Source organism: Pelophylax lessonae (assembly GCF_965119305.1).
Source record: "Pelophylax lessonae genome assembly, chromosome: 4".
Lineage (NCBI taxonomy): Eukaryota > Metazoa > Chordata > Amphibia > Anura > Ranidae > Pelophylax > Pelophylax lessonae.
Genome location: NC_138771.1, coordinates 127,940,234 through 127,963,319, shown reverse-complemented (window position 1 = coordinate 127,963,319; position 23,086 = coordinate 127,940,234). Strand labels below are relative to the sequence as shown.

Genomic DNA, 23,086 nt, shown 5'->3' with positions numbered 1-23,086 from the left:
TATGGGCAAATTCAACAGGGTCACTAGAGCATCTCCAACAGCAAGAAGATGAATTAAGCTATATACTGTGTAGTCGTTGTGGTGTAAAATAAATTCTGTGCATGATTTTAAATTGAATCAGTCGGTCCTAAATCAATATTAGTGCTTGAAATGTGCTGTCCCAAATGTCTTCTCAGTTTTCATTGTCCAAGTCCTGCTCCTCCGAACACCATTCAGTTAGTAGGGCATCTAGTCCCAGATGAAGGGAGGGAAGCAGTGACTTGTAGATCACAGAAAGTGTTTTTTTCAGAGCGTCATCCCGGAGGAGAGCCTCCAAATCGTCCTGCTCCAATCTAAACAAGGAGGACCCAAATTGCGCTGCATAGGCATGTCGGAGTTGCAGGAATCGGAAGAACGACACATTAGGCAGTGTAAATTTATCTTTCAACCTATCAAACTTAAATAGTGCACTAACAATACAAATATCGGAAAGGTATCCGATTCCTTTAGCAGCCCAAAGACCAGTGTCTGGTAAGCAATGAAATTCTGGTAGCATGGGAATGAACCAAAGCAGAGTTGATGGGGACCTTTTACCCCTCATTTTTTATTATTGGGTTTAGTAATGATAGCATTCCAGGCTTAAATAACTGCCCTCATAGCATCTGTAAGAGGCGGGTGAGAGACTCTCAGACCCCTGTAGAGGAAATTACGAAGGGTCTCATAGAATCTTGAATGCACAGCTTCTACTACTGAGGCATTTGGGTCATCAGAGATAAGCCAGTTATGAGCGTGGGTAAGCATGTAAGCATACTCATAGTAGTTATGAAAGACTGGGCAAGCCAAGCCCCTTGCTATAAGAAGGACCCTAAAGTGAATTCTAACTGTTTAAAAAAGGATTTCGGTAGCCACTCTGGGGCGTGCCTAAGGCTGTAGAATAGAACTGGAAGGATTTTCATTTTAATCATATTAATTTCTCCGGTAAGGAATAAAGGGAGATGTGACCAGGCTTTCAATCTCTGTTTACACCACTGAAGAGCTGGGAACAAATAAAGAGGTCTAAAATCCTTAGTGTTGGGAGAAATATTGATCCCTAAATATTTAATACTCGTTGACCATTGCAAAGCAGAATTGGGGTCAGCCAATCTTTTAGCCCCTTGATTTATCAGTAACACAAGGGATTTACCCAAATTAGTATGTAGATCTGAAAGGGCCGCAAAGCGGTTCAGGATCTGTAGTGCTTCCGAAAGTGAAGGGCCAGGGTCCCGTAGAAGGAGATTGTCCCCTGACTTTTATTAGAATAAAGTTGTATCAGGACCTCTTAGCAATGTTATGGCACTCAAATTTATTTTTTGTTATATTACACTGAAGTCAAGGAGACCATGGAGATCCTCTGGGGTGTAGCAGCTGCCTGTCTAGGAACCAGATCATTTACATCAACATCAATACTTTCGGATAGCAATACCAGTGAGAAAACCCTAAGGCCCCTTTTACACAGGCGGACCGTTCAGATCCGCCTGTTAGTTTTTTTGGCGGATCTGAACGGTCCCCCCATGCATTCCTATGGGGCATCGGATGTCAGCGGAAACATGTCCGCTGAAATCCGATCCGTCAAATCTGGACGGATGGAAACCCTATTTTCCATCCGTAAAGCGGATCAGGTTGGATGGATTTGGATGAGAACGGACCACCGGTCCGTTCCCATCCGATTTCCCCCATAGAGATGCATGGGGAACTGACAGCTGTGTCTCCGCACACAGCGCGGAGACACAGCTGTCATCCTCCTGCTCAGCGGGGGATCAGCGAATCGATCCCCCGCTGAGAAAAACGGACTCCGTCCGACAGACGGAGTGTGTGAAAGGGGCCTAAGGGTCCAATATTTTTCCTCAACAGAATCTAATCTTGGCAGCCTACTAGCCCTCTAATTTGAAAACACACAGCAGGTGTGTTTAAGCTGTTAGAAACTGACAGGACTTTATAGTCTTTGTTGTATAGTAATTCATTCTCAGCAAAAGATCAAATTACATGCAGCTAGAGGTCAGTGATGGTTTATTTTAACCGGTTGCCGACCGCCGCACGACTATATACTGCGGCGGTCAGCCCCGGCCAGGCAGAGTGACGTAGCGGTACGTCACTAGCCTTCGCCGCTCTGGTGCGCGCGCGCGCGCACCCGCAGTCCCGCCGATGACTCGATTGGGGTCAGAACCGATCAGTCATCAGGTCCAGGCCAATCATTTTTGGTCTGGACCTGTTGATCGGTCCTGCCCAATCAGATCTCCCTCTAAGCCTGTGAAATGTAAACACAGGCTTAGAGGAGATGTGCCCTCCCCTCCCAACGGTCTTTTTTGGTTCCAGCGTGAGAGGAGAGCACATCTAATTGTAAGTACAGCACCAAGCACGTACATACACACTTAGATAGGCACATTTCACCCCCGATCGCCCCCCCAATTAACCCCTACAGCACCTGACACAACACACACTATATACAGCATATAGCATTTACCTATATACCTGTATAAGTGTGATTTGTGAACAGGTGTAGCACTTGCGACCCCCCCTTTTCCACTCAAATTACCCCCCACCCCCCCCTAATAAAGATTTAACCCACTGATCTCCCCTGACCCCCCCTGATCACCGCCGTTAACCCCTACACCCTCTGTCACATCAGCACTAATACAAACGCAATATACGGTGTTATTGTATTTTTGTATTAGTGTCATTGTGATCAGAATTAGCGCAGGCGACTAAGTTTCTGTCCCAAGAAGGTTTAGGGTCCCCGCCACCCGCCCAATAAAGATTTAAGCCCCTGACCCCCCCCTGATCACCCCTACACCCCCTGCCATAACACACACCGTATACAGTATATAGCATTTTGCTATATACCCGTATAAGTGTGATTTGTGGTCAGGTCTAGCGCTTGCGACCCCCCTTTTTCCACTTGAATTACCCGCCAACCCCCCCTAATAAAGATTTGAGCCCCTGATCTCCCCTGACCCCCCCCCTGATCACCGCTAGTTAACCCCTACACCCTCTGTCACATCAGCACTAATACAAACGTAATATACGGTGTTTTTGTATTTTTGTATTAGTGTGATTGTGATCAGAATTAGCGCAGGCGACTAAGTTTGTGTCCCAAGGAGGTTTAGGGTCCCCGCCACCCGCCCAATAAAGATTTAATCCCCTGATCCCCCCCTGATCACCCCTACACCCCCTGCCACAACGCACACTGTATACAGTATATAGCATTTTCTATATACCCGTATAAGTGTGACTTGTGACCAGGTTTAGCGCTTGCCACCGTTTCTTTTATCCTTAGGATACCCGCCAGCCCCTTCCAATAAAGATTTAAACCCCTGATCCCCCCCTGATCACATCCCGTTAACCCCTACACCCTCTGTCACATTAGCACTAATACACACATAATATACTGTTTTTACTGTATTTTGTATTGGTGTCATTGTGACTTGAGGTTGCTCTAGCTAGCTAGTTTCTTTCCCAAAGGAGGTTTAGGGTCCCCGCCACCCCCCCCCCCCCAGATCCCCGGCGCATAGTTTAGAAGTAACCCCTTGATTACCACACACGCACGCACATACACTTCCATTTCTAGTATAGTGTTTGAACAGATCAATATCTGATCTGATCAGAGCTATGCTAGCGCCCCCATAGTTTAGGGTTCCCAAAACGCGGTGTTTGCACGATCAGCACTGATTCCGGCCAGCACCTGCGTTTAACCCTTTCACCCAGGTAAGTGTAGTAATCAATAGATTACTGTCACTTACAAAAAACACAAGACACAAAACCGCTGTGTTAGCAGAGTCAGGCCTGATCCCTGCTAGCATTAGCAGTTTTTTTGGTAGCGCTTGAAATAGTCTTCGACAACCAGGTGCTTTTATTACCTGTGAGTCGCATCACTGTACGGGTAAATTTAGTTACCAAAATGTCTAAACGTTCGTACAGTGATGAAGCTATTTACAGTATAATGACCATGCCAGGTGAGAGCGATGGGGAAGCCTCACCGGCAGAATCAGGGTCAGTATACAAACCAGATGACAGCAGCGGCTCCCTGACAGACAGCTCCGACGACAGATGGGTCCCTGTTAGACCCAGGCGTACCCGACCCCATTCTGGAGTTGTTGAAATGCAGGAATCGCAGGGTGCTCATATGGAGCAGAGTGTGGTTACTAGTGCCGCTCATTTTTCTGGCGACCTGGCAAGCGCCAGCGGCCTAGTACAACCTGGACCTAGTACAACCAGCGCTGCAGTAAGACCTGGTGACGTGGCGAGTCCCCTAAGTGCAGTTGAAGCTGGTGCGGTGGCTAGCACAAGTAGTGGCCCGCAGCCACCGCGTATTCGAAGACAGGCCCGTAGAGCCCATAGTGCCCTCCCTGATGCGCTGGCATATCCCAATTGGCAACCCACTGATTCTACAGCGCCAGTACTTCCCCCATTCACTGCCCAACCTGGAATCCACGTGGAGACAGCTGGTTTTACGCCCCTGAACTTTTTTGAGCTGTTCTTCACGGAAGATCTTTTCAGATCTATTGTGGATCAATCAAATTTATATGCTCAACAATTTATCGCCGCCAACCCAAATTCGCACCTTGCCAGACGATTCGGCTGGAATCCTATAACGGTTTCCGAATTTAAAATCTTTCTGGGCCTTTCCCTCCACATGGGCATAACTAAACAAAGTGAATTGCGGCTATATTGGTCCACTAGCCCAGCTCACCATATGCGCATGTACTCTGCCTCCATGTCCAGGGGGAGATACGAGCAAATTCTGCGATTTATGCATTTCAGCGACAATGAAATCGGTCGTCCTCGGGGAGACCCTGCATACGATCGGCTCCACAAAATTCGGCCCCTCATAGACCACTTCAATCAGCGGTTTGCAGCCTTGTTTACCCCCGAACAAGTTGTCTGCATTGACGAGTCCCTGATTAAATTTACTGGCCGTCTTGCTATCAAACAGTACCTCCCCAGCAAGTGTGCCAGATACGGGGTCAAGTTGTATAAGCTCTGTGACAGGGCCACAGGCTATACAGTTAATTTCCGTGTCTATGAGGGAAAAGATAGCACTGTGGAGCCCCCGAACTGCCCAGACTAAATAGGGAGCAGCGGTAAGATTGTTTGGGACTTGGTGTCACCCTTATCCGGAAAGGGGTACCATTTGTACGTGGACAATTTTTACACAAGCGTGCCACTATTTAGTCACCTGCTTGATTTACAAATTGGCGCATGTGGCACCGTGCGACCTAATCGCCGGGGCTTCCCCCAACGGCTTGTAAATTCCCGTCTTAGTCGGGGGGCGAGAGCCTGCTTGAAAACGGACAAATTGCTTGCGGTGAAGTGGAAGGATACACGGGATGTTTATGTTCTGTCCTCCCTTCACGCAGACACGACAGTCCAAATCCCTACGGCAACTGGCGTTATGGAGAAACCCCTCTGTGTCCACGAATATAACCTTAACATGGGAGGGGTGGACCTTAACGACCAGCTTTTGGCGCCGTATTTAGTTGCCCGTAAAGCCAGACGCTGGTACAAAAAAGTGTCTGTTTACCTTTTCCAATTGGCTATGCTGAACGCCTTTGTCCTATACAGGGCGTCAGGACGAACTGGACCCTTCCGGGAATTCCAGGAAGCGGTCATCCTTGCCTACCTGTACCCAGGAGGCATGCCTGCCCAACTTCCCCTTCCAGATGCAGTGAGCCGGCTGCATGAGAGGCATTTTCCTTATGCCCTCCCGAGTACCCCTACCCAAATACGACCCCAAAGACGATGTCGTGTCTGTAGCAGGCGCGGATTTAGGCGTGACACCCGTTATTATTGTCCCAAATGTCCTGACCAACCTGGTCTCTGCATCGGGGAATGTTTTGAGCGCTACCATACACTAGTGGAGTATTAGTGTAGGGTACAGCACGACACAGTGTAGGGCACACAAACACAGGGTCTCGAAGGATGTTGGATGTCCATCGACATATTGAGAGACCCAAGCTGGAAGAGAAGATCGCAGAAGATCGCACTCCCTCCCAAATCAAGAAATAAAGGAACAGTTAGAAAGAAAAATAAAAGGATCCAAAAACTGTTGTTGTGTCAGTAATTTTATATGTCCTTCTACTCTTCTTACTGTACTTTTAAATGTCCTTTGTTTGTTTTTTCATTCTTTTGTGACCTGTTTCTCTTGCAGGTAATCGTCGGCTACCACGCATTGATTTTATATATTCTGACACAAACAGCGTTTGCGCTCAGCATATATGGATACCTTTGCTGATAGCAGCTGTGGTGATTTTCTGATTTCAGCACTGCAGTTAAAATCTTATTTTGGTATACGTGGATAGTGCCGTGTATACCCATCATTAAATTCAGTGGGTGGTTGTTTGGGCGGTTAATGATGAGAATCCAAAAACTTTTGTTGTGTCAGTCATTTTATATGTCCTACTCTTCCTAATGTACTTTTTTTTAATGTACTTTGTTTGTTTTTTCATTCTTTTGTGACCTGTTTCTCTTGCAGGTACTCGTCGGCTACCACGCATTGATTTTATATATTCTGACACAAACAGCGTTTGCGCTCAGCGTATATGGATACCTTTGCTGATAGCAGCTGTGATGATTTTCTGATTTCAGCACTGCAGTTAAAATCTTAATTTTGGTATACGTGGATAGTGCCGTGTATACCCATCATTAAATTCAGTGGGTGGTTGTTTGGGCGGTTAATGATGAGTAATACTACGCATTATTCCTGTGCTGATTTCTGATAGGTTCTCTTTTTTTCCGTTCAGCCCACAGGCTGCATGAAAAAAAAAAACCTATATGCCAAACAAGGACCAGCAATGTACTGGTACGTTGCTGGACTTTGAGTGGTTGTACCAGGATGATGCCTGCAGATTTAGGCATCATCTTGGTATCGTTTTTTACAGCCAGCGGTCGGCTAACATGTAAAAGCAATCCTAGCAGGTAATTGGCCGCTAGACTGCTTTTACATGCCCCCCTCCCCGCCTTCCGCAGCCTTCCGTGGTTTTTCTCGGGCTCTCCTGTCCCACCGGTTAACCCGAGAGTGCAGCCGGTGGTTCAGTTATCTAACCATAGAGCTAATTGAAGATTAGAATGGCTCCAATCATCTCTATGGCCTAAGATGCCGGAGGCTACGAGCATTTCATGACTTCTTTTTCGCCAGAAATAAACAGGGCCATTGGGAAATTGGGAAAGTATTTTATCACACCAATTTTGGCATGGTCAGATACATTAAGGTCAGAGGAGAGATCTAGAGTATAAAAGACCCCAATTTTTTTAAAAAAAGAGTACCTGTCATTACCGATTGCTATCATAGGGGATATCTAAATTCACTGTGAAAAATGATTTAAAAAAAAAAAATTAAAGGAAAGGTGTCAAAATAACATAAAAAAAAAAAAAAAAAAAAAAAAAAAATTGAGCCCCCCCCCCTTCCCCCCCCCATGCTTGCGCGCAATGGCACACGCAAGCGTTGGTCTAGTGTCATATGTAAACCGCAATTTCAGCATGCATGTGAGGTATCGCCACGATCGCCAGATCGAGTGCAGTAATTTTTGCAGTAGACCTCCTCTGTAAGTCTAAAGTGGTAACCTGTAGAGACTTTTAAAGGTTTTTAAAAATGTACGTACGTTGTTGCCGCTGCGCAGGCGTGCGCAATTTTTAAAGCATGTCATGTCAGGTGTCTATGAACTCGGCATAAGATCATCTTTTAAATTTTACCAAAAAAATTGGAATTATATAGTGTATTTGTGCAATCAATTTTAAAAAAATGTATTTTTTTCGCAAAAATTGCGTTTGGAAAATCTGTGCGCAAATACCGTGTGACAAAAAAATTTGCAACATCCACCATTTTATTCTATAGGGCCTCTGCTTTAAAGAAATATATAATGTTTGGGGGTTCAAAGTAATTTTCTAGTAAAAAAAAAATATTTTTTCATGTAAACAAAAAGGCACAGAAAAGGCTTGGTTTTCAAGTGGTTAGAAGAGTGGGTGATGTGTGGATAAGATTGAGCATAAAATGCCGGGACAGTTCAAACACCCCCCAAATGACCCCTTTTTGAAAAGTAGACACCCAAAGCTATTTGCTGAGAGGCATGGTGAGTCCATGGAATATTTTATATTTTGCTACAAGTGTCGGGAAAAATATTATTTCTTTTTTTTTTTGTTGTTTTTTTACAGAAAGTTGTCACTAAATGATATATTGCTCACACATGCCATGTGTGAAATGACACCCCAAAATACATTCTGCTGCTTCTCCTGAGTACAGGGATACCCCATGTGTGAGACTTTTTGGCAGCCTAGCTGTGTACGTGCCCTCGAAAACCAATCCACATCTTCAGGTTTTCTAATGGCGTAAATTGCTGATTTTACCCCTGACTACCTGTCACAGTTTCAGAGGCCCTGAAATTTCAAGATAGCACAAAACCCCCCCAAATGACCCCATTTTGCAAAGTAGACACTCCAAGCTATTGGCTGAGAAGCATGGTGAGTCCATGGAATAGTTTATATTTTGCCACAAGTTTCGGGAAAATAATTTTTTTTTTTTTTTTTTTTGTACACAAAGTTGTCAGTAAATGATATAATGCTCACGCATGCCATGGGTATATGTGAAATGACACCCCAAAATACATTCTGCTGCTTCTCCTGAGTACAGGGATACCCCATGTGTGAGACTTTTTGCCAGTCTAGCCGCGTACAGGACCCGGAAAACCAATCTGCACCTTCTGGCTTTCTAAGGGCGTAAATTGTTGATCTCACTCCTTACTACCTATCACACTTTTGAAGTCCATAAAAGGCCAAGATGGCACAAAACCCCCCCAAATGACCCAATTTTGCAAAGTAGACACTCCAATCTATTTGCTGAGAGGCATGGTGAGTATTTTGCAGCTCTCATTTTTTTTGGAAAATGAAGAAAAAACAGGAAAATGCATTTTTTTTCCTCTTTTTTCAATTTCCAAAACTTTGTGACAAAAAGTGAGATCTGCAAAACACTCAACATGCCTCTCTGCAAATAGCTCAGGGTGTCTACTTTCCAAAATGGGGTCATTTGGGGGGGTTTTGTGCTATCTTGGAATTTTAGGGCCTCCGAAACTGTGATAGGTAGTCAGGAGTGAAATCAACAATTTACGCCCTTGGAAAGCCTGAAAGTGGAGGTTGGTTTTCGGGGTCCTGTACTCGGCTAGACTGCAAAAAAGTCTCACACATGGGGTATCCCTGTACTCAGGAGAAGCAGCAGAATGTATTTTGGGGTGTCATTTCACATATACCCATGGCATGTGTGAGCAATATATCATTTACTGACAGCTTTGTGTAAAAAAAAAAAAAATATATATGTATATATATATATATATATATATATATATATATATATATATATATATATATATATATATTTCCCGGAACTTGTGGCAAAATATAAAATATTCCATGGACTCACCATGCCTCTCAGCAAACAGCTTGGGGTGTCTACTTTCCAAAATGGGGTCATTTGGGGGGGGTTTTGTGCTATCTTGGAATTTTAGGGCCTCCGAAACTGTGATAGGTAGTCAGGAGTGAAATCAACAATTTACGCCTTTGGAAAGCCTGAAAGTGGAGGTTGGTTTTCGGGGTCCTGTACTCGGCTAGACTGCAAAAAAGTCTCACACATGGGGTATCCCTGTACTCAGGAGAAGCAGCAGAATGTATTTTGGGGTGTCATTTCACATATACCCATGGCATGTGTGAGCAATATATCATTTACTGACAGCTTTGTGTAAAAAAAAAAAATATATATATATATATATATATATTTCCCGAAACTTGTGGCAAAATATAAAATATTCCATGGACTCACCATGCCTCTCAGCAAACAGCTTGGGGTGTCTACTTTCCAAAATGGGGTCATTTGGGGGGGGTTTTGTGCTATCTTGGAATTTTAGGGCCTCCGAAACTGTGATAGGTAGTCAGGAGTGAAATCAACAATTTACGCCTTTGGAAAGCCTGAAAGTGGAGGTTGGTTTTCGGGGTCCTGTACTCGGCTAGACTGCAAAAAAGTCTCACACATGGGGTATCCCTGTACTCAGGAGAAGCAGCAGAATGTATTTTGGGGTGTCATTTCACATATACCCATGGCATGTGTGAGCAATATATCATTTACTGACAGCTTTGTGTAAAAAAAAAAAAAAAATATATATATATATATATTTCCCGGAACTTGTGGCAAAATATAAAATATTCCATGGACTCACCATGCCTCTCAGCAAATAGCTTGGGGTGTCTACTTTCCAAAATTGGGTCATTTGGGGGGGGTTTTGTGCCATCTTGGAATTTTAGGACCTCCGAAACTGCGACAGGTAGTGCAGAGGTGACATGAACAATTTACGCCATTAGAAAACCTGAGAGTGTTGATTGGTTTTCGCGGTCCTGTACACAGCTAGGCTCCCAAAAAGTCTCACACATGGGGCATCCCCATACTCAGGAGAAGCAGCAGAATGTATTTTGGGGTGTCATTCCACATATACCCATGTCATGTGTGAGAAATTTATCTTTTAGTGACAACGTTGTGTAAAAAAAAAAAATAAAAAAAAAAAATTGTAATTTTCCCGAAACTTGTGGCAAAATATAAAATATTCCATGGACTCACCATGCCTCTCAGCAAACAGCTTGGGGTGTCTACTTTCCAAAATGGGGTCATTTGGGGGGGTTTTGTGGTATCTTGACATTTCAGGGCCTCCTAAACCGTTATAGGTAGTGAGAAAATGCAATGAAAAATGTACGCCCTTTGAAATTCTGATGGTGGTGATTTGTTTTCCGGCTCCCGTACACAGCTACGCTCCCAAAAAGTCTCACATATGTGGTATCCCTGTACTCAGGAGAAGCAGCAGAATATATTTTGGGGTGTAATTACACATATACCCATGGCATGTGTGAGCAATATATCATTTCAATGACAACTTTGTGACAAAAAAATAAAATATTCAATGAGCTCAACATGCCTCTCAGAACATTCCTTAGAATGTCTACTTTCCAAAAAGTGGTAGTTTGGGGGGGTTTTGTACTGCCCCGCCATTTTAGCACTTCATGAAATGAGATAGGCAGTCAGAAATTAAAGCTTCGTAAATTTCAGTATTTACACCATAGTTTGTAGACGCTATAACTTTTGCGCAAACCAATAAAAATACGCTCATTGATTTTTTTTTTGTCAAAAGACATGTAGCTAAATATATTTTGGCCAAAAAAAATGACATAAATTGAGTATATTGGATATTTTTTAAAAGACAAAGTTGAAAATGTCATTTTTTTGCAAAATTTTCGCTCTTTTTTTATTAATATCGCAAAAAATAAAAAGCGCAGAGGTGATCAAATGCCACCAAAAGAAAGCTCTGTTTGTGGGAAAAAAAGGACGTAAATTTCGTTTAGGTACAGCATTGCATGACCGCGCAATTATCAGTTAAAGTCACGAAGTGCCAAGTTGAAAAAAGGGGTCTGGTCCTTTAGCAGCCAAATCCTCCGGGGCTTAAGTGGTTAAAGCTTGTTTATTGCTTAAAGTGGTTCTAAAGAAAAATAACGTTTTTTTTTTAACCTTAAAAGCGGTTGTAAACCTCAGTCTTGGAATCTGAGCAAAGTACATATATTTGTAGTGTTCACTTATTTTTCTCCAAAGCTTTAAGTGTCATTTCTCTCTGGTGATTTGTTCCTAGTTATCAGCATGAGTCACTTCTGAGAAGTTTTCCTGACACATGGGATAAATTTGTGTGTGTGGGGGGAGAGTTTGTCTATTTAGAACACAGTTTTTCTGCTGTGTGGAAGGGGGGGGGGGGGTGTTGTGGCTTTCCTCCAATCAGTTCTCACACACTGTTACTGCAGCCTCTCTGCCCCCTCCTCCGTGCGCCTGACAGTTGAAGAAAGATTTTCTGCCCTTTTGAAGGAGTGTAGAAAAGAGAAGACTGAAGATAAACAAGTAAAACCTATGTAGGAGAATTTGTTTCATCTCTGTACCATCTGCAGCCGTTCACTTCAATTAGTATATGTGAGGGTTTACAACCACTTTAACCACTTGCCGACTGCCTAACGCCGATCTACGTCGGCAGTCAGCCCCTCACAGGCAAAGTGACGTAGGGCTACGTCACTAGCTTGTGAGGGTCTAGGGAGCGAGCGCGCGCCCCCGGAGGCGCGCTCCCGCGTGGTCACGGACCCCCCCGCGCGTGTGACCGGCGGACCCGATGTCCGCCGGTCACTCGGCGATCGGCGGGGGAGAGGGAGAATGTCAGGCAGCCTGTGTAAACAAGCTGCCTGTCATTCTCCTTGCTGTTAGGATACTGATCACTCGGATCTAGTATGTAGATCCGTTGATCAGTGTCCATACAGCTCAAGCCCCAGCCAATCACAGTAGAAAGCACGCCCCTAGGGATACACACAGCCCCTCCCTCCCAAATAAAGTTAACCCCTTCACTACCAGTGTATTTTTACAGTAACAGTGCATATATATAGCACTGATTACTGTAGAAATGTCACTGGTAACCCCAAAAGTGTCAAAAATGTCAGTCAAGGGTCCGATCTGTCCGCCCCAATGTCGCAGTACCGCAAAAAAAAAAAAATCGCAGATCGCCGCCATTACACGTTAAAAAAAAAAAACAACAAAAATGACAGAAATCTTTCCCTTTGTTAGTAAACGCGATAACTTTTGCGCAAACCAATCAAAATACGCTTTTTGCGATTTTTTTTACCAAACATAGGTAGCATAAAACAAATTGGCCGAAAAAGTAAAAAATTTTTGATTTTTAATTTTTTTTTTGGGGGAATTTCATATAAAAAAATGTGAAAAATATTGCTATTTTTGCAAAATTGACGCTCTTTTTTTGTTTATAGCGCGTGATCAAAAAATCGCACAGGTGATCAAATACCACCAAAAGAAAGCTCTGTTTGTGGGAAAAAAAGGACGCCAAATTCGTTTAGGTACAGCGTCGCACGACCGCGCAATTGTCCGTTAAAATCACGCAGTGCCGAATCGCAAAATACCCCCTGGTCGGAATGGGGGTAAAATCTTCCGGGGCTTAAGTGGTTAATGTGGTTATAAAGCCTAAACTTTTTTTAGCTTAATGTATTCCTTCCATTAAGATAAAAAATGTTTAGGCACCAGTATTGCCCTCCCTTTTATTTACCTGAGCCCTCAATTGATCCAGCGCTGTGCATGCCTGCAGCTCTACTCTTCCATCTCTTCCTGGTCTCAAAGGCTTTACTATGGAAGCAGTTCATTGGCTCCCGTTGCGGTCAGTTAAAGCCAGTGACAAGTGAGTGGGCCCAGTCCCGATGTCTGTGTCTATAGATGCAGACAGCGAGTCTCGGGAAGGTGCCTGTACAAGAGCTACTATAGGAGGCTGCTTCCTATGAGGGCACTGGCTGTGAAGGGGGAGCAAAAGAAGCACCAGCGGAAGAGCAGGTAAGAAGAAACTGTTTTTTTTTTTGTTTTTGTTTTTTATTGCATTTATAATCACTTCAATGCATTGTCTGCATTAAGGAAAAAAAACCTTCCAAATTGTGTGCCTCCCAGACCTCCTTTCTCCCTAACACTTATATGACACTACTATCAATCCAGCGCTGTCCCCACCAGCAGCCCTGTTCTCCCCTATTTCTGCATGCAAGTGCTTTACTGAGAGCAGCGGGAGCCATTGGCCAAAATTGGTCAAAATTGTGGGGAGGGAGCCGAGGTTGAGCCACACTGTCCACACACAGCCAGGCTCGGTATCAAGCCAGCACGAGTGTCCCCAAAGTAAGCAGATTGCTACGGGGGGCACTTGAAGAAGAGGATGCGTAGGGTCACTCTGTGCAAAACCATTGCAAAGAGCAAATAAGTATAAGATTTTTTTTAATAATAGAAGAAAAAAATATAGTTTTACAGTCACTTTAAGAATACAACCATGTGTTTGTTTTAACCCTTTCATTGTCACAATATATGGAGCACATCAATGGAAGAAAAAGAGTAAAACAACAGAAATATGGAGGATTCCAAGCTCCGTATGAAAACATTGGTTGCCTGGATGTTTCCGACTTCAAAACCTTGAGTCACTAATTAAGAGTAAGTATACAGCAAGGGAAAGCAGAGCTTTTTTATACAGTATAATTGCTCTGGGCCTGCAACACAGTAAGCCCTAATCCTCCACCTCTTCTTGCTGCTTAACGTCCAGCACTGTGATGGTTAATAGTTAAGTAAGTGAAGCTGGAGTGAACAAACTTCCGTTGGGTACCTGCCCCCTCCTCCATTGGCAAAAGTGGTTTTTCAGTGTACACTATATATATATATATATATATATATACACATACATACAATTTCTGAATGTGGGAGAATCTAATGAGTCAAAATATTCTATCACTTACAGATTGCATTACATACAGTGCAAAATGTGATACTTTTCCCATTGGAAGAGGGGACAGGTCCCCATCGGGGCTATTAACCTCCATATTGCCAAATGTTCAGTAGCAGGAAGAGCACTGGGCATCCCTGCACAAAATATTTCTACAGGATACAGCTGACTACACAAAGTGGGACATACTCATACTTCACATCATGCAAGTTAGTTCACTAGGGATTGTTTTTTTTAAAAACTTCAGCTTTAAATAGTCTTATTTTACCAATTTATTGTTTCAAAGGAAAAACAAAAATTCTTCATACAGTGTATTGTTTTGGTTTCTGCTGAGCTATTCTTTCACAAAAGGTCTCATATAGGTGAAGCTGAATTTTTAGACAGCAGTTACCTGGGCTACATGTCTTTCCTCTGTTGTGTCTATTCATAATGATAAAAGTGGTGCACTTCTCTAAAATTATATATAAATGCTATTCATTTTGCAACAGCAAATTCAAACTCAAACATATGTGCCAATAAATAAAAAAATGTGCATTAAGTCCACAATAAGTGTGAATGAGTTCATAAAGATTTTTAACAAATGACAAAGTGCAATGCACGCTCACCTGCAGCACAAAGGTAATGTGCAATCTTTAGTAAACCAATCCACCTGGGGGAGTCCTGTGGTTTCCCTTATTTTCTCATCATGGATCAAACTGAATGTGCTCCATGGTTATATGTATGTGAACAAAATGATTTCATAGTGTAGTAGGTTTTTAAACATACATTTAGTAAAAGATTTTACTCAGAACACTCACATTTATATAGACATTAAAACAGCATAAAATCCTCCTCTCTACACTTCATGTGCAGCTGCAATTCCCGACTGCCCAGCACGGATCGTACTGAAGAAGTCACGTGATCAGTGATGCAATGCGCAGGAGGAGCCAGTTGGGTCAGCTTCGTCTGTCCACAGTACGATCCATGCTGGGCGGTCTATGAAATCATTTTGCTCACATACATATAACCACATTCAGTCTGATTCATGATGAGGAAACAAGGGAAACCACAGGACTCCCCCAGGTGGATTGGCTTACAAAAGATTGCACATTTGTGCAGCAGGTGAGCGCGCATTGCACTCAAAAGGTGGACTCCTGGTGAATGAATTTAGCACACTGAAAATGAATATGCTGCTGCAAAATAAATAGCATTTACATTTATATATAATTTTAGAGTAGCGCACCACTTTCACTTGATTTATTTATTTATTTTATATTCAAGGTTTGAGCACTTGATATTGGTGGTAGCACAATTCATTTTTAATATATTCATTACGTTTTTACCATTGGCATTTCTCCATCAGCCAACTATGTTGGTGCACTAGTGCCCTTACTATATATATATATATATATATATATATATATATATATATATATATATATATATATATATATATATATATATATATATATATATAGTGTCTATTCATGTTTTACTGTTTACTGGATCTGTGAGCAGTAAGCAAGGTACCAGCAGGGTACTTACCTGGGTGTATCTTGTGGCATCTGTGCAAAGCACATCGTAGTCCTCAGCACAGCTGCGTGCTGCGTTCTGGAGAAATTTCTGGAACTCCATATGTTCACTGCTCACCTTTAATTTCAAGAACTAAATGGGGTGGAAAAGTGAAGGCGTGTAAAGAAGAATATATGCACTTCAAAAGACTGGAGATTATCTTTAAAGAAAGCATTAACAATCAAAATATGAGTTCCCAGCCAAGTTAAAGTGGAACTGCACTGCATCTGAGCACCGCAAACCAAAAATGCTATTTCATTTATTTGTATTATTCAAAGCAAACTCCCCCATCTATCCATGTCTCCATGCTTTATTTTGCTGAGAAATCATTTTAAAAAACACCCCCTAGCATTTCTGGTCATGGCCATCTTGAGTAAGGGCAGATAATTCATGTATCATTTACTTCCTGGAATCCATCTGCTCTTAGCTCAGGCTTAGGCAGAGCGGAGATCCTTCCCTCCTCTCCTGAAGACTCCTGGGATGCATAACATCATTTGCCTAGGCATGGAAACAAGGAAATAACTGAAGAAATTAAAGTTTAACACAAGGAAATAGTATATAATTTCCTATTTACTAATGCTTGCAGCATGAGGATTAAAAAAAGTTCCTGTTGATTGAGAAAGTGAAGTTCCACTTTAAATTGCAGGTAACGCTCATTGTCAAATGTACATTTTTTTTCTAAGTGACTGTGTTAACTCAAATAATGTATATAGTTACATAGTTAGGTTGAAAAAAGACACAAGTCCATCTGGCTCAATCAATATAAAAAAAAAATAAAAAAAAACAGTAATGAAAACAAAACCATACAATCCAATATACACAGTCCTATACCCGCAGTTGATCCAGAGGAAGGCGAAAAAACCCTAGCAAAGCATGATCCAATTTGCTACAGCAGGGGAAAAAAATTCCTTCTTGATCCTCCGAGAGGCAATCAGATACTCCCTGGATCAACTTTATCTAAAACCTTAAACATTAATACCCACTTATATTAAGTCCACCCAGGAAAGAATCCAGGCATTTTTTTAAAGAAATCTAGTGAGCTGGCCAGAACCACCTCTGGAGGGAGTCTATTCCACATTTTCACATCTCTTACAGTTAAGAAACCTTTCCGTATTTGGAGGCGAAAATGGGATTTTTTACTTACCATAAAATCCATTTCTCAGAGTCCACCGACGGACGTAGCTGCTGCTTTAAATCATAGACGGGGGCGGGGTCCCTGGGTTATTACCCCTGGCCTCACCGTTGCATCTTCAGTTTAGTTGCAAGCAGTGAATAACCAAAACCCAACTCTTCAGAAAAAAGAGGGGTGGGAGCTACTCCACAGGAGTAAGCTAGGCAGAAGATTTTGTTAAAAACACAAAACTTTGCATAGACACACCTACAGGGGGCTGTCCCTCTGGTCCAACACCCCCGGCTAGCCTCATTCCCAATTCAGTTTGGTAGCAAGCAGTAGATAGTCCATGAACCCCAAAAGAGGGGTGGGGGCGGCGACTGTCAGAGGACTCAGAGAAAGGATTTTTACGGTAAGATTTTACAAAAATTCAGTTTTCTTTTACGTCCTCTGACAGTCGCCGCCCACTCATACAGTCTTTACTTATGGGATGTCCCAAAGCAGTGTAGACATGAGGGGTGGGAAACGCAACCGTCTCAAGGTAACGAAGCACCCAAGGTCAGATAAAAGAACCTTATCTGAACCAGAAAGGTAACCCACTGGGTAACAGGAAAGCTCAACAGGAGCGAACAAACCCAGGAAGGTAAAATAACCAAGGGGAAAAAAAACCCACAGGAGGGGACAGGCTAAAAACGTCATGTCTCCCCCAAAGTACTGCCGCACTCAGAACTTTGCGGCCAAAGGAGGCATCTGCCGATGCCGAAACAACAAGTTTGTAAACTTTGTAAAGGTATGCAATGACGACCAGGTCGCCGCTTTGCACACCCGGGACACCGATGCCTGATGGCAAAAGGCCCAAGACGCATCCCCCGCTCAGAAGAGTGCGCCGTGACAGGGAAGGGCGGAACCCGTTCCCTAGGAGAATAAGCCTGTACAATCGTCCATCTGAACTAAGACAGGAATGGTTGCCGCAGACGCAGCCATACCCTTCCGAGGCCCTCAGGAAGGACAAAAAGAGAAGAGAATCGGACATTGTGGAGGATTCAGTAGGCAGGTAACCCTGATCGCCCTGACAACATCCAAGGAATGCAAGGCAAACTCCATAGGATGCGTAGGATTCGCGGACAGCGAAAGCAAAACAATGTCCTCATGGAGATGGATTTCAGACACCACCTTCGGAAGGAAGGATTGATGAGGTCGCAAGACCACCTTATCCCTATGAACCACCAGGTAGGGGGAGTGGCAAGATAGGACCGCCAACTCCGATACTCCGCAAGCAGATGTGATCGCCACCAGAAAGGCGACTTTTCGTGACAGTGCAGGCAGAGGAATCTCCCGGATGTTCTCTAAGGGAGGACGTTGCAAAACGGACAGAACCAAATTCAAGTCCCAAGGGGTTAAGGGCGCCCTCCGAGGGGGGCCAGATGACGCACCCCTTGAATAAAAGGCGCGGATCAAGGAATTTGACGCCAAGGGGCGCTGGAAAAGAATGACCAGCGCAGATAACTGACCCTCAACAGTGGTCAGTGCAAGACGTAGGTCCACACCGGATTGTAGGAAGGCTAACACCCTAGCCACCGAAAAGTAGTGAAGATGGAAACCCTGCGATACGCGTCAGGCGAAGCAAGCCTTCCAGGTACGATAATAAATCTTACCGGATGAGGCCTTCCGAGCTCCAAGCAAGGTAGGAGTGGACCACCGACCAAAGACCCTGATCTCTCAAGATCTGTCTTTTAACAGCCACGCCGTCAAAACCAGCGACTGTAAAGCAGGATGGAAGAACAGCCCCTGAGACAATAGATTGTCTCGTAAGGGGAGCCGCCAGGGAGGCTCGACGACCATTTGCATGACGTCCACGTATCAAGATCGGCGCGGCCAGTCCGGGCTCCCAGGACCACCAACCTCGGTTCCGAGACCAACCTGCGAAGGAACCGTGACAACAACTGGATCGGGGGGGGGGGGGGGGGGGGAGCCATAAATCAGGCGATACTGATTCCAAGGCACCACCAGCGCGTCCGAGGCGGCTGCCAAAGGATCGCGTGTTTTTTGCCACAAGCCTTCCCACCTTGTTGTTTAGAGGAGGCGCGCCATCGCGCACACAGCATCTGAAACACCTCTGGGTGTAGGGAACATACCCCCTGGTCTGGGGACTCCAATAGTCGGCCTGCCAGTGTTCCATACCCGGAATGTGAACTGCCGAAAGCGCCGAGACCCGCGTCTCTGCCCAAGGCAAAATCTCGGCCACTTCCTTGGCCGCCCGGGTACTCCTGGTGCCCCTTTTGTGATTGATGTACGCCACCGCAGTGGTGTTGTCCGCCTGCACCCGCACAGGGTTGCCCTGAAGACGATCCCACCAACGGAGCAAACAGAGTCTGATCGTTCTCAGTTCCAAGGCATGTATCGGTAGGGAGGATTCCTCCTCCAACCAAGTGTCCTGGGCAGACAATTTTGCCCAGAATGCCACCCCAGCCCGACAGGCTGGCGTCCATGGTGAGCGCCTTCCATAACAACGGCCGGAAGGATTTCCCTTCTGTCAGAGCCGGAGCTGGAGCCACCACAGAAGGTCCGCTCTGACCCAGGGACTCAAAGATATCCTCCTGTCCAAGGACTGAGGATGCCTGTCCCACCTGGCTAGGATCTCCGCTTGCAGAGATCGCGTGTGGAACAGTGCAAACGGCATCGCCTCGAAGGCTGACGCCATCATCCTAGGGACCGCATGCAGGTCCTCAGTGATGAGGATTCGTTGTCCCAGAGGGACCTGTCCTCCGGCAGGAAAACTCTCGAATGGGCGGAGTCCAGGACCATTCCCAGAGAAGGGAGACGAACAGAAAGGAGCAATGTCGACTTCTGAAAGTTGATGGCCCACCCGAACTCCCAGGGCATCTGAAGAGTGGTTGACAGATCGCGCAACAGACTGGAACTTGACCTAAACAGGAGATCGTCCAGATATCCAAGGATTGCGACCCCCTGCGCCCGCAACAGGGCCAGAACAGGAGCCAAAGCTTTGATAAACAGCCTTGGAGCCGAAGCGAGACCGAAAGGCAACGCCACAAACTGATATCGCTCCTCCGCGGAGCGAGGACCTCTGATGACCCTCGGATAAAAGGATGTGTAAAAACGCATCCTTGAGGTCGATTAAAGCCAGGAATCTCCCGGGCTCAGAGAGGCCACCACCGATCTGAGGGATTCCATACGGAATTTTTGAACCCGCACAAAGCGGTTCAGAAACTTTAGGTCCAGAATCGGACGCACCTTGCCCTCCTTTCAGGGCACCGTGAACAGATACGAGTAAAAACCCCCGAAAACCTGCCCAGATGAGACACCGGGACGATCACCCCCTGGGCGAGGAGATCCTGAACCACCTGTTGGAGATCTTGGAAACGATCTGGGGTCAATGAAGATTTGAGGGAAAGAATCTGTCTGCTGGGCGCGATCGAAATTCGATCTTGTACCCCGATCAAATGAGTTCCTGAACCCATCTGTCCTGAATGGCGGACGGGGCTGCCGTGCCAGAGTGGGCGGCTATAGACTTGCCCGCCCAAGGCTTCTTCTGGCCACCAGAGGCCTTGAAGGATACGCCCTTGTCATGTGCCTTAAAGGCACGAAAGGACCCCTGGTTAGGCTTAAAGGAAGGGCCCCGCTTACCGTGGAAAAAAAAACGTACCTTTGGACACATGGGGCAGCAGAGTACATTTACCCCCAGTGACCCCCTTCACTAACTTGTCCAGGGAGTCCCCAAAAATTCCCTGCATAAGGGATGTCAGACACCGTCATCCTGGAAGTCTGGTCGGCCGACCAGCTCTACAGCCACATAAGGCGACGGATTATCACTGCGACAGCAGATAAGCTTAAGACTAAAGGGGCCGCATCACACAGGCATAAAACCGCCTGAACAATTTGGTCCACCATCTCCAAAGTAGCAGGAGGGGCGGAATCAGCCACAAGGGTGCGTCTGAGCTCCACCCACCACAGCCTGAGAGACCATTACTGAGGCGAACACGGGCTTCAGCAAGGAACCTTCCACCACATAGGAGTGGCGGGCAAGAGATTCCACCCGCCTATCCGCCGGGTCTCTAAGCACCGGATAAGCCTCCATGGGCATCAGAGTGGCCTTGTGTAATCTGGATACAGTGTGGTCCCCCTTAGGGGCCACAGTCCAGTGCGAATCCGTTGGAGACGCAAAGGGACAACAGTACTGAAAACCGCTTAGGTACCACAAAGGTGCGCTGTAAATTGCGCCATTGTTCGTTCACCGTTTCGTGAAATTCAGCGGGACAGGGAAATACCTGAACCGCTTTTTGGGTCCTGCGGGTCCCAAAGGAGGACTGCTTACCCGGCGGATGGGGCTCATCCCCTAAATGCAGTGTATCCTTAACAGAACTATAAGCGCAGACATTGTCGCGCGTGCTGTGGCCGACCCGGAGGGGGAGTCGTCCCCCTCCTCCTCCCCTCTGACCGAGAGGACTGAGACCCTTCAGGGGGTACACTGTCCATGGCAACCATATCTAGCTCAGAATAAGAAGACTGAGACAGTCTGGGTCTTTTTCTAGAAGCCCCCTCAGACATCAACAGAGCCACTTAAGACGCTAAAGTCGCAAGTGCAGAAGGAAGGGAGCTTAGCGCAGAAGATTCAGGCGTACCTGAACCCTCCACCAGCGCTGGGGGGAACATGCTGCCCTGGGACTCCAAAAAGCTACTTAAAAAAGCGCAGCAAAGAGGACCAGCATGTGCCTCTAAATACAGAGTAACATAGCTGCCAGCAAGGCATGACCCAAAAAAACAGCATAGAAAGTCCCCCAGAAGTGTAGCGTACCATACCAGCTTCCAGCTCGATCCGACTGAAGAAAGAAAGTGATGTCACGCCGCTAGAGGCCCAAATAGGAACTGAACTAAGGAAAAATGGTTGCCCATGTAACTCTATGAGGAGGCTCCGGGAAAATGGCCGCCGAGCACATGAAAGATTACACTGCCCACATTAAAGATGGCGCCCGAAAGGGCGCGAATACACTAGGGAAAATGGCTGCTGAATGCCCACACAAAAAGCCAGAACAGTCTGCCCACACCCAAAATGGCGGCCCCGTGATTTTTACACCGCAGCGGCCCCCACAACCATGCCTGTACCCCCAAAGTGACACAAAACACTCCCGAGGGACTCAGGGACCCCGCAAACCCCCCACAGCGCGGCATTACCGCAAATAGCGCCCCAGCAGAGACCGTGAGGGAGACACAGGGACCACACAGACAGACATGAGGGGATCACACAAACTCTAAACAGACTGCCATCCCCATGAGAGAAGGCCCCACACACACACCCCCGGGCATACAATGTATAGACAGAGGGGGTAACATGTTACTCACCGATCCATGCGAATTTGTGGGTGCCACTCTGCGACTGGAAGCCTCCCACCCTGGGTGGTGGGGGTGCAGTCAGCCAAACAGGATTCTAGCAACATCCTAGCGAAGTAGCCACTTCGCGGGCTTTGTCCCTGAGGACAGGGACAGGTCGTTTGCGAGGCCTGGGCGTACGCATAGCCTGCTAAACGCTCAATGGCAGACTGGGATTCCGTAAGGCTCTAGTACAACCAGTCCGATTCCCAGCTCCACAAACGCTGTAGTTTTCCGAAGTCAGACTAAGCGCACGAACAAAAAAAAAGCTATTAGTGCAAAGAAAAACACACTTAGCAGAAAATAAAATGTAATAAAACAGAGAAAAGGCTGAGACTGTAGCCCCAGCACAGGGAAGCCTGCCTACTCCTAAGCTAGGCAAAAGACAAACTGAATTGGGAATGAGGCTAGCCGGGGGTATTGGACCAGAGGGACAGCCCCCTGTAGGTGTGTCTATGCAAAATTTTGTGTTTTTAACAAAATCTTCTGCCTAGCTTACTCCTGTGGGTAAGAGGTCAATACCCATAAGTGAAGACTGTATGGGTGGACGGCGACTGTCAGAGGACGTAAGAGAAATCCCATTTTCTCTTTCGTCCGACAGACATAGCTGCTGCTTTAAATCATAGACTGATGTGACGTCCAAAAGCAGTAACCACTGAGGGGTGGGGAAAGGCAAACTTAAAAGAATGCAATTCCCACGGCTAACATAGCCAAC

At 45.6% G+C, this 23,086-nt stretch overlaps 1 protein-coding gene across 1 annotated transcript in view; it reads right to left on the bottom strand.

Annotated features, from left to right (window-relative positions):
- Nucleotides 1-23,086, bottom strand: part of ICE2 (interactor of little elongation complex ELL subunit 2) — a gene marked incomplete at its 3' end in the record, with an annotated part of 175,514 nt that overhangs the window by 107,685 nt on the left and 44,743 nt on the right. Inside the window, 1 exon segment of the mRNA XM_082253504.1 lies at nt 15,849-15,968. Coding sequence (XP_082109630.1) covers nt 15,849-15,968 — 120 coding nt within the window.